General features: G+C 40.5%; 2 protein-coding genes across 2 annotated transcripts; both read left to right on the top strand.

Moving 5' to 3' along the window:
- The first annotated feature begins 593 nt into the window (after positions 1-593).
- Positions 594-9,037, top strand: mri1 (methylthioribose-1-phosphate isomerase 1). The gene is made up of 6 exons (XM_072463836.1): positions 594-1,046; positions 2,367-2,590; positions 2,872-3,041; positions 4,373-4,549; positions 5,131-5,355; positions 6,525-9,037. Exons 1-6 carry the CDS (start codon positions 915-917, stop codon positions 6,656-6,658), a joined length of 1,062 nt encoding a protein of 353 aa, XP_072319937.1. The 5' UTR covers positions 594-914; the 3' UTR covers positions 6,659-9,037.
- Positions 9,038-9,108: 71 nt separating this feature from the next.
- cunh19orf53 (chromosome unknown C19orf53 homolog) lies at positions 9,109-11,939 on the top strand. The gene is made up of 3 exons (XM_072463839.1): positions 9,109-9,253; positions 11,568-11,623; positions 11,728-11,939. The coding sequence occupies exons 1-3, from the start codon at positions 9,163-9,165 to the stop codon at positions 11,872-11,874; spliced, it is 294 nt and encodes a 97-aa protein (XP_072319940.1). The 5' UTR covers positions 9,109-9,162; the 3' UTR covers positions 11,875-11,939.
- The last annotated feature ends 252 nt before the right edge of the window (positions 11,940-12,191 follow it).

A 12,191-nucleotide genomic window follows, 5' to 3' on the forward strand; every position in this document is an offset into this window, starting at 1 on the left:
TGTGTATGTAACGGTGTTCTATTAACATATCCACACATAATGATGGAGTGAAATGCCAGTCCTGCTGGTGATGGCAGACTAATTCTACCAGGGGAGATGTGTTTTTGGGGTTGGGGAGGGCTGTCCCACTGGTGACTCACTCTCCAAATAACACCCACTCTCTTTAACTTTTTGCTGATTTGGTGGACCATTTTGGTAGCAGTAAAACATTTGAGATTTTCATCAACTCATTACGAATCATTGTATAGGTCTATGTAATATTTGTATACTATAATATATATGCTCTTTGGCTGTCATATTTTTGTTTGACCCATTTTGGGATTATAATGTAATGTATTCGTTGGTGAACGAAATAAAAGCAATATCTCCTCCCTACCCCGCATGTTTTTGCTTTTTATGTGGAACAATAAAAGCAACCCCAAAATAGACGTGGAGGGAGCTTGGGGTTTCGATGTTATGCTAATATCGCATTTGAATGTGAAATTTCCCCTGACAAAGAGGAAACATACGAGGGGGGATGGTGCATTGTTGTTGGGGTGTCTTGAGGAAATTGGACGCCCCGCTCTGGTCGGGGTGGGCGTGGCCTCGGTGCGGAGCTTGTCGGGGCTTCCTGGTTGAGTGGACACGTGGTTCCGTGTCTGCCTGGCTGCTGCTGCTGCCTGTCTGTCAATGTGCATAGATTTCCAGTCCTCGCTACCTTTTATCCTCCCACTCCGCTCATCCACGCCGCACCTTCCTCCCGCTCCTCTTCATCCTCCCTGCCCCGGGGCCGCAGACAGACAGCCAGGCCGCGGTCACTTACGTTCAGCGTCTGGAGAGAGTGTGTGAGTGTGTGTGAGAGAGAGAGTGGTGCCTCCGCCGCCACCGGTCCGTGCGTCTTCTCGTCCCCGCCATCCCGCCTCGCTGTTTGGGTCATGACGCTAGAAGCCATCCGCTACAAGGCCGGCTCTTTGCAGGTCCTCAACCAGCTCCTCCTGCCCCTCAAGACCGTCTACGATGAGATCCGCTCAGTCCAGGACGCGTACGAGTCCATCAAATCTATGAAGGTAAGCAGGCGTCTCCTCCTTTAGCCCTGCGCACGCTGTGGCTTCTCGGGCTCTTTGTGCCACCATTGTGCACCCCATGTATTGCCGTGCGAGCCCCCGCTCGTGCCTGATCCGCCCTGGACTCCAGTGCACCTGCATGATCCCACACAGCCTTTAAAACGGTCCATAATCTAGTCTTTGTCACACTATCACTCCACTGGGATCAGCACCCACCCCGAGTATGCCTCCTCCTCATTTTCCTTTAGAGATTGTTGATGAATTATTAATGTCCTTTGCCAGGGTTTTTGTTCACCTAGTTGTTCTTGTGTTGTACACTCTGGGATCTTCAATCTCCTAATTTTAACCCCATGGAATCTAAAACTGCCCATTCTTGCGCCTGTTGATTTAATTAAAGAGCGAAACACTCCCACAATTGCCTCCTTAGTCTATTTGCCAGTGATGGCATGTGCCATAAGCTTTCAGAATGATGTCATGATGATAAAAGCCTATGCCTGAAGAAATGACTTGAAAGGCTCATCAGATGACATCATTTTATGTCTAATAGAGACGTTGCAAGGTCTGGGCTGATGCTTTACCACGGTTGCACATAGGCAAGTGACATAAATGTATGACCTCTAGATTAGTTTTCAAAGAGTTAAATTGGCTTCTCCATCGATGATTTGTCTTTTGGTAAATTGGTACATCTGAATGGAAATGGTTCATTTGTACTTTTAATTATATCTGTTTTCCGTAAGTGGCATTTTGATTTTTAGTTGTGTCAAAGTACACAACATAAAACCATCAGAATCAGAAAGGGTTTATTGCCATTGTCAATTAATAAAATTCACAAACATAAGAACTTATCTTGGTGATTCGGTGCAACATAAAACAAAATAATGAATAAGTCAAAAGAGGAACAATTTAAGTCTACTATGGGATAAGAAAAAAAAAAGAATAAAAATTAAAAATAGGCTTAATATGTACACAAATTTACAGTTGTACAGATATACATGTGTAGTACAGAAAGTGAACAGTGCAGTGAGTGATTAAATTATGGTTAAAGTGACAGTGTTTAAGAAGTGTTCATGAGTCCAACGGCAGAGGAAAATAAACTTATGACGGGAGGTTCTGGTCCAGATGGACCATAGCCTCCTGCCTGAGGGGAGTGGCTCAAATAGTCCAGGGTGAGAAGGGACCTGCACAGACATGAACAAAATAAATTACCTTAACATTTAAAATTCCTTCCAGTATTATATATTAAGGGAATAGAAGATGACCAAACACAGCATTCAGACTGGAGCTAAAATAAAATAAATATAACTTTCTGCCCTTTCCTCTCAGGTACGAGGTGCTCCTGCCATAGCCATAGTTGGCTGCCTGAGTTTAGCTGTGGAGCTGCGAGCTGGTGCCGGGGGCGATGACCCTGTGACCTTCATCAGAGAGTCCCTGTGTCACCTGACCTCAGCCCGTCCCACTGCAGTCAACATGGGTCGTGCTGCCAGAGAGCTCATGGAGTTTGCTGAAAACGAGAGCATGGAGAAGAACTCGGAGCAGCTCAGAGAGAGGTGGGCCCTTCATGGTTCTAAATTAGGAAAATCATTTGCATTTTTGTTGCAATTTGTAACCTTTGACGATACGAGAAGCTGACTTTTTTTGTTTTTATGGATCCTCATTATTCCTCCTTGGGTCCATCACTTTAAAATAATCATGTTCTTAAAATAACAGTCTACTGTAACTTTACCCTTGCATATACAATACCTTACTTCTGTGACCCAGTCGTTGTGCGTTTGCTTCCGGACTGAGCCCCTTCTCACATTCCCATATCGCGCTGTTGCCTCTTTTCCAGTGTAATTGCCTGGATCGAAGACATGTTGGAGCGTGATGTCAACGATAACAGGAAGATTGGGAACTATGGGGCCCAGCACATCCTGTCCGGTGTCCCAAGGGACTCTGTGACTATCCTCACGCACTGCAACACTGGCTCCCTGGCAACTGCTGGGTACGGCACTGCACTAGGTAAGAAAAAAGCATGCTGCAATGTAACTTACATGGATGTATATATGCATCGTTTTTGTGCAATAAAACACCTGTAATTCAATTAATGCAATATAGAAACAATTAATGCTACATTGTTGAACATTCAGGCAAAGCAATAACATTTCCATGGCAACTTTAAATACACAATGAAAAAAGCAAGACCAGTCGGTGACGGACAGTTCACCGGTTAAGTTACGTAGTGCACTTTACATTATTACCAATGGACAAATGTCTTTGAACTTGTTGTGTTTTTGGACTACAGTCCACCCTACGCTGCGAAGAGTGCAAAGGTTTTGCTGCTTCTCTCCTGTTGGCCCAAAATAGCACTGACCGTGTAAAAGCTTTAATATAAAAGAGTTAAGTTGGTCGGATGGAAAATCAATGGCATTATGTTTATGCATGGGGTATTAGGGGCAACAAGAAGCACTCAGAGCGAGTTGACTTCTGCTAATGGATTTCACAGCCTCTTGTCTATCGTTACAGAGATCCGGATCCACAACAAAAACTTAATCAAACTCCATTTCCTTGTCTATCCAAGTGATGTAGAAATAAGGAGAATAGGATACTTTAAAAATTGTTACATTTTAAAAACGACTAATTTTGTTGTTGCACTTAGCACAATTATTAAATGAAACTACTCATTTGTCACTAGTGCAATTTGGTGTACATTTCGTTTTTTTCTTTATGATATTAAAATTCAGGTAAAAGTCTTTAGATATTTTTACTGTGAGCTGCAAATTGATGTGCTTTTTGTTTACCGTAGTTTAAATTTTTTTACCATATTACAAAGTAATGATTTGGAGAAGGTTTTGCACACTACCACTGATGCTTGAATCTTTTGAAAAGGGCACAGTTACATTTTTAAAAGGAATGCTTTACACATTTATTACAGATGGAGGGCAGGGACCAGTCACCGATAATGGCAATAAAACTTAATTTTGACATTGCTCAATGATGTTCCAACAATTAATCTGGCTTTTTGATTGGTCCCAATTGTCATGTTGGCTTTAAGTTCTCAAATGGCATTTGTATGATTGACAAATACTATGCCATTATTATTGTGTGTAATTGTTCAATGTATTGAATATTAAATATTGAAGGCCTTCGTCAGTGCAAAGACCTAAACCATAAACTGCCAAAAAACTTTTGAAGTTAAAATGTTTTATTGTAGATTGTAACATATTCCTTTTTTGCTGATTGTTTCAGTTGGACTTATTGAATTGGTGCCACAATCAATCACATTAAATTAATAGAACTGCAGTTTGTCTTTCTCATTCATTCTCATTGTAAACCGTGCTGTGTGTACTTAGGTGTGGTGAGGAGTCTGCACACGCTGGGCCGGCTGAAGCGCATGTACTGCACAGAGACACGGCCGTACAACCAGGGCTCCAGGCTGACAGCGTATGAGGCAGTGGCCGAGGGCATCCCTGCCACTCTCATCACAGACAGTATGGCTGCCCTCACCATGAGGGAAATGGACATCACAGGTTTGTAATTGTGTCCTTAAAGTGTGACATTATGCCCTCAACCTCATTGTACTGTGTTTATTGGGATATTGTGGCGTGGGACAAGTGCGTCCACAGCAGTACTTTGGAGCTCCCAAGTTTTTTCTTTCAGTAACACCACTTGTGACGTTCGGGTCTCAGCCATTCTTCAGACGGCATGTACTGTACCTGCACAGTGGCATTGTGGTTTTCTGTGTCTGCGTAGAACACATCTTCTCTCAGTGTCTGAAGATCTGTTCAGTTTTCCCCTACCACTCTAACATAAGCGTGCCATCTTATCTTATCTGGGGCCTGGACTGACCTGCAAAAAAAAAGTTTGGTATATCTCAGTGGGACTTTTTTTTTAGATAAATAAAGTCTACTGTAATTTGTTCAACAGTAAGGTGTCATGATGATTCTTACTGATCCCGATTATTACCAACACCACAATTTATTTATTAAATGTGGTGTTTTTCACTTTGAGTATTATACAATGGATTTTCTCACCCGTTGATCAATAACGGAAATGCTGAAGGACCTATTAAAATACTTCCTGTACCAGTAACATTTGAATGCTTTTTCAGCGGTGGTGGTGGGAGCAGACAGAGTTGTGGCCAATGGAGATACAGCAAATAAAGTGGGCACGTATCAGCTGGCCATCGCAGCCAAACACCATGGCATCCCCTTCTATGTGGCAGCACCCAGCACATCATGTGACCTCAGCCTGGAGAGTGGCAGGGACATTATCATTGAAGTGCGCCCTCCAGAGGAACTCACCAGCATAAACGGAGTCCCCATTGCTGCCCCAGGTAATTTAAAACTATTGGTTGTTATTCGACTGTGTTGTTGTTGTTTATTTCATGGTACATTTATTTTAAATATTAAAAATGTAAACTAATCATATTGTTGAACATTAGATTATTCAGATTTGTTTTAAGTAGTCAATTGTCATACAGAGATAAAAGGTTCACTTAATCAGTATTTTAAATTGAACTATAAGATAGTTCAAATTGACCAAAATGATTGTATCCCTAAACTCGCAGATTGCAGGTATGTTTGTCATTACATTTTTACTATGGCCTCTCAATGGGCTTTTATGTTTGTTTTAATTTATTTTATTGAGCACAATTGAGCATTATTCACACATGTTTTTTGCTACATCACATTTATTCGTATGGATTTTGGTTGGTTGGGCAGCACAATAAATCTAAATCATAATTTAGATAGTCACAACTGGACAAAAATCTGGAAACGACAAAATATCCCATATTTCATCAATTAGCTGTAATGCTAAAATATTGTAGCCGTGAGAAGCACTTGTATTGGTGAGGGGTTCTGAGGGAGACATGGACGAGCTTCACCCTAAGCCCTGAGCAGATTTCAACTGACGTCAGCTGAGATGAGTTTATAGACCCCAAAACTGTGTTTGCAGAATTACATTTTGGATATTTAGGAACAAAATCTAATTGTGTTATTGGCTCTTTTAGTCTGTGAGAATGAGAGAAATTAATAGTAATAATTTGTGGCCTCAACTCACAGAGGCCAAATCATGTTTAATACTTTCTAATGATCAATAACATTGTGTGGACTGTTTTTTTCTTCCCCCAAACAACATTTAGCTGGTCCTGAGCCAAAGAATAAGTTTATAGATTGGCCACTAGTATTACGGCTTTCATTTCAGATTCCCTCTCACGAGCCGTAGCGTCTCTCACTCTTCCCCCTCAGGATGCAGCGTATCTTAAAGAAGTGATTGTGTGGGCAGTGTCAAGAAAAGCAGAGACGCACCTAATGGACAGATTGTGTCTATTAGGAGGCATTTTGTGTCAACAATGATTTTAATTACGTCCTTCCCTGGGAAAGATGCTTCACCCCTATGTTCCGCTACTCAATATTTGCAGTTGGTGTACAAACCCTGTAAAATCACTATCTAGTTCACTGTGGCAACACCTAAAGGTTAATCATTACCATTTCTGTCCAGGTATTGAAGTATGGAACCCCGCCTTTGACGTGACTCCACATCAGCTCATTACAGGAGGCATCATCACAGAGCTGGGGGTATTTCTGCCATCAGAGCTTCAGGCGGCGCTCACGGGACGACTCACCGCCCTCTAGACCCCTCTACACCCATGTTCTGTACCACACTGGCCCACCTGCACGACTGCACCTCAACATGTCGGCGATGCTCACATTTTATACCCCAAACACTGTTATACATCTTATTTTAGTAAATGTATTGTCATGGTCATTCATAATTGGTGCACACAATCAAACTCTCCAAACAGCACATACTACTCTTAAGTAGTAAGCATGACCAATTTGTCTGTTTCTTAACCCATTACAATCATCTATGTTCTTCCTTCTAAAATGGCTTCCAAAACCTTTAGTCAATCCAAACAAACTTGACAGATAACGAGGTAAATTGGAGGAAAATATTCAGGGCATACATTGACAGAAACATTGCCGAAAATATGGCATAATTTTCCAAACTTTAAAGTAGTGCTTTATCACTAGTTTCCAAATGAAAGTGTCTACCCACCTGTAAATACTCATGACTTGTCTGGTAGTGTAAATATGTAGAGATACTAAATCCTGCTAGTAGAAGACATTGCTAAATTAACCAAATGTGTGGTTATTTAAATTTGATATCAGATATGTTATATTAACATTCAGCGTCTTGATTTTCTTGTAGAATCTTTTGTAGATGCCCAAATGTATAGTTCATAGATTCAGAAAGGACAAGTCATTGTCATATTCAACTGAAGCCTTTTAACAATCCTAATTACATTTATACCTCACTCCATGTGTGTCTCAGCAGCGCATCACATATATTCTCTATTTATATAATCTGTATTAGCTACATATACACTATATGTAACCACACATCATGTCACAAACTGCACAGGATGCTCCTAATTGATTTTACCCTATGAAAAGTGTTCAATATGATTGAAATTATAATAAAAACACTTAACAAATTACATTTTCTAAAAAAAAAAAAAAGAAAGGACAAAAAACCTACAGGGAAAGAAAAATATGAAGAATTTCTCACTTTCATTGCTGTTGCTTGTGCCAATAACTATTTAGCATTACTCAAGTCTTACTTTCTTGGCAGTGAGAGTTCAGTAAATGACTAAAAACATTTACTACTCGATACTCCTACATCATTTCCATTTGTATCATGATTTAATAAACTGAATTGTATAGAATTATTATTAGTATTATAGAATTCTAACAGAGTCACTTCTTAACCTCACTGTATCTTTGTGAGCAGCACAATTGTACACCCCATATCTGAATATACAACTCTACGTTTATCCTGGCTTTGGACTGGCACAAATTGCACACCGAATATCCGTTTCTTTATTGAATCATGTTCCAGTTTCCGAATGTAAAACTGCTGGTACCTCAGAAAGGCTCCAACTATTTGCCTTCATCTCACACAGAATGTTACATTTCTCAAATGCTGAACTGGAGCAAACTAAAACCACAAATACACTACCACATCCTCTTGCTGTTAAAATACAATATACATTTTCCAATGTATTGTTTTCTAATTCAATTAGATTTATCAGGTGGTGACTGACAGTATTTTTCTTGTTACCGTCACTTGTGTATATTTCATTTTTGTTTATGCCCACGTCAAGAGAAAACCTGATAAATGTATTCTTTGTTAAAATTATGAAAAATGTTCACCTTCTTCCTCCACTTACGCCGTCTCTGCACGACTACGTCCACATTTGACTTTGTTGAACTTTTACTCCTGATGGTGCTGTTAGATCATACAAGTGCTTAAAAACACTTATATATTCTTTTTGTAACTATCAGACCATCAATTGTAAACATTTACATTATTCCAGACATATGTAGCAATTGTGGTCATACTTGTAACCAACTTTTTTTTGTAATCAAAGGTCCAAGGTTTAATTGTTCGTTTTAATTGTTTAGCCGTGGTTTGTTATTTTATTCCATCATCTTGTATTTCTTAGTGACTACTAGCTCATGAGTACATAACACTGGGGAGGCCTCCTCAACCACATGCACTACCTCTCTGACAAAGACATGAAAACAAGCACTGAACTGTGATGGGCTGTGGCAGGGCTGAGTAAGAAGGAAAAACCTGATAGTATTTATTTCCGTTTTTGTTGATTGCCAAAAGTATTAGCTGATTAGTTCTTTGAGTAGCCATTTAAAGTGCAACAATTGTCATCAAGTTTAAGGTTTAATCTGGTGCCAAATTATATTGCTACTATTTTATCTGGATGTGCAATAGAACTTAGCCTGCCAATGCTGTGGAAGGAGTGTTGTTCAGATGGCCTCTTACAGTACACAATTATTGTTAATATTCACTTGGGTTTATTTTGGAACCAGTGGAAATATTTAAAATGGGATTTTCTAAAATGTGTATATGGATATATACTGTAAAGTGTAGTCATGAATTAAGAGGTTTCTCTTTCACGTAAGAATAAAATAAACCACAGTGAATTTTAAGCATTATCGCCTCATGTGCATTTGTAAACAGCCGCTAGATGGCACTGATGTTACAGCTCGACCCAATGACCTATTAAAATAAAACTGAAAACTACTTCCGGGGCAGACCAAAGAAGCGAGAGGCAAAAATGGCACAGGGTACGCACAAATTTAAAGCTCAGCGGCCAGGAGCCTCGAAGAAACATCAGCAAAACAAGCAGAAAGGCCCAAAGAAAGGAGGTAATGGAAATGTCGTTTTTATGTCATTGGTGATGGTGCCTTGTAATAGCCTAACGTTACATTTGATTTTAACTTGACACGCTGCCCTTTAGCATTTGAATAAACACGTGACTACGACTCGCGTCCTGTTGTGAATAATGACTGGAAGACTGAAGGTGCACTATGAAACTTCAGGTGGAGAGTCTGCCATCTGCTTGTCTCCGTGGGGGATGTTTTAACTTTGTCTGGCATATTCCACAGTATGGCATTAAACGTATCCATCTTAATTTCATTACGGGTGTATTACTGTGAGTGGGGCCCCACTGGGGCGTCTCTACGCAGATCTCACCGGTAACTTGGCCAGGTCTCCTTACCTGTTTGTCTCCATGGTAACCGTTTAGTTTACTTTGGAACATTCTATGCAAAGTAATATCAACATGCCAATAAGTGGATGCCGACTTCCACCACCAGAAAAGTTACATAGTAAATATTTAACACAGACTCACTGTACAGGAAGAGCCAGAGTCGGCTCTACCTCCTGAGGAGACTCAGGTCTTTTGGAGTGACAGGGCCACTCCTGAAGACCTTCTACGACTCTGTGGTGGCATCAATCGCGGTGAAGTTAGTTTCACGTCGAACGTTGGATATTCGCCTCCGCAACTAGAGCGGGAGCTTCCTCTGAGTGTGCCCCGCCTGCAGTAGCTCGACACAGGGAGCTGCGCGCTGAAGTGCCGCTTGGTACGCCAGTTAGGGACCGTCTCTGGAGTACCGTTTGTTATCTTAAAAAATATAAACATATTTATAAAAAACAACAACAACATTGAGCATGAATCCAAGTTGCTAATCCTAGATGTCATAGTCCTTTTGGGCTAAAAAATTAACCCTTTGTAGATTTTTAAGGAATATTTTTCGTCATAAAACAAGGATTCTTTTCAATAGCTCCTAAGTTAGCATTTACTATCTAGGTTTGCTAAGTGATTATAGTAGTTGTGGTCTCCAGGTATCACGCACACCTTTTACTTTTTCAATTTAACCCTTTTTAGAATTTTAAGGAATATTTTCCGTCAAAAATCAAGGATTCTTATCAATAGCTCCTAAGTTAGCAAACCTAGATGGTAAATGCTAAGTGATTATAGTAGTTGTGGTCTCCAGGTATCACGCACACCTTTTACTTTTTCAAATTAACCCTTTATAGATTTTTAAGGAATATTTTTCGTCAAAAATCAACAAAGGGTTAAATTGAAAAAGTAAAAGGTGTGCGTGATAACTGGAGACCACAACTACTATAATCACTTAGCTTTTACTATCTAGGTTTGCTAACTTAGGAGCGATTGAAAAGAATCCTTGTTTTTTGACGAAAAATATTCTTTAAAAATCTACAAAGGATAAATTTTTTAGCCCAAAAGAACTATGACATCTAGGATTAGCAACTTGGATTCATGCTCAATGTTGTTGTTTTTTTTTTATAAATATGTTTATATTTTTTAAGATAACAAACGGTACTTTAGAGACGGTCCCTAACTGGCGCACCAAGCGGCACTTCAGCGCGCAGCTCCCCGTGTCGAGCTACTGCAGGCGGGGCACACTCAGAGGAAGCTCCCGCTCTAGTTGCGGAGGCGAATATCCAACGTCCAACGTGAAACTAACTTCACCGCGGTGTGGCATCAGCCCTCCTGTAGGTGTGGCCTGCTGGAGCAGCAGCATCACAGAGAGGGAGAGGAGGAAGCTGGACAAAGTCATCAAGAAGTCCAGCTCCGTCCTGGGCTGTGCTCTGGACTCGGCGCAGGAGGTGGGGGACAGAAGGGTCCTGGCTAGATTCACATCTATGCTGGACCATGAGTGTCACCCCCTGCAGGACACACTCTCCGCTCTGGAGAGCAGCTTCAGTGACTGATCCACCCTCGCTGTGTGAAGGAGAGGTTTCGCAGGTCTTTCCTTCCTGCTGCTGTCAGACTTTATAACAAACACTGTTAGTCCTGAACACTCGCAATACTGACCTAACCATGTGCAATTCCGTCATTTGTGCAATTACTGTCGTGATTCATGTGCAATTACTGTCGTGATCACATGCAATGGTATTTATTTATTTATTTATTTGTATCTTTATTATTTTCCCCCCTCCATCCCTTGTTGGGAAATGGGAGGTTTTGTATGGGAGTTTTTATTTGTAGGAGATCTTCTACTGAGTGTTTGTTCAAACTTCCTAATAAGTGATCTGTTCTTTTCCTCTATCTACCTGCGTTGCATCAATGAAATTTGCCCATGTGGGACAATAAAGGAATATCTTATCTTATCTTAATCAAATAAAACATCGTATTAACTATGGTTCCTTCAGGCAGGACAATTGCCCCCAAGAAGGCTCAAGTGGTCCAACAGCAGAAACTAAAAATGGTACACTTGGTTTCATGTCTGTTTATTATGTTAATTAAGCTAACAACTAACTTCTCATGAGTTGTACAATGGCATGTCACATTCATTGCTCTCTTGTGTTCTAGGGTCTAGAAGTGGCCATTCGAAAAAAGATTGAGCAGGAGGTGACACAAAGGGCCAGCTCTTCTCTGCATAAACCTCTTTCTGTGATTAAAACCCCTAAAAGCAAAGGCCCAAAGGGATCAACACAACCTGGAGCAAGCTCCAAGTAGGATCTGCTCATCTAAACTGGACGCTGTCCCTCACAATGTGGGATTAAAACAGGATTGATTTAAATCATCATATGACCAGATTATTTTACTCATTCATGAGGAAAAGAAGACTACATTTTTAAACTGCCCCAACAGTGGTGATACATTTAGTTGCCTCAATACAACTGATCAACTATGTAAATGTGTAATTGAATTGGCAGAAAGGTAAACATCCAGCCTTTCCCTTGACTACAGAAAACTGTATAATAACTCCATGGTAAAGTTTGTGTTGGATGCTTGATAAAGCTCCAGGCACTAGGCCACATGACACATTTGTT

The sequence above is a fragment of the Eucyclogobius newberryi genome, unplaced genomic scaffold (assembly GCF_026437365.1).
Source record: "Eucyclogobius newberryi isolate DKJ021-1_F unplaced genomic scaffold, fEucNew1.0.hap1 SCAF_4, whole genome shotgun sequence".
Taxonomy (NCBI): domain Eukaryota; kingdom Metazoa; phylum Chordata; class Actinopteri; order Gobiiformes; family Gobiidae; genus Eucyclogobius; species Eucyclogobius newberryi.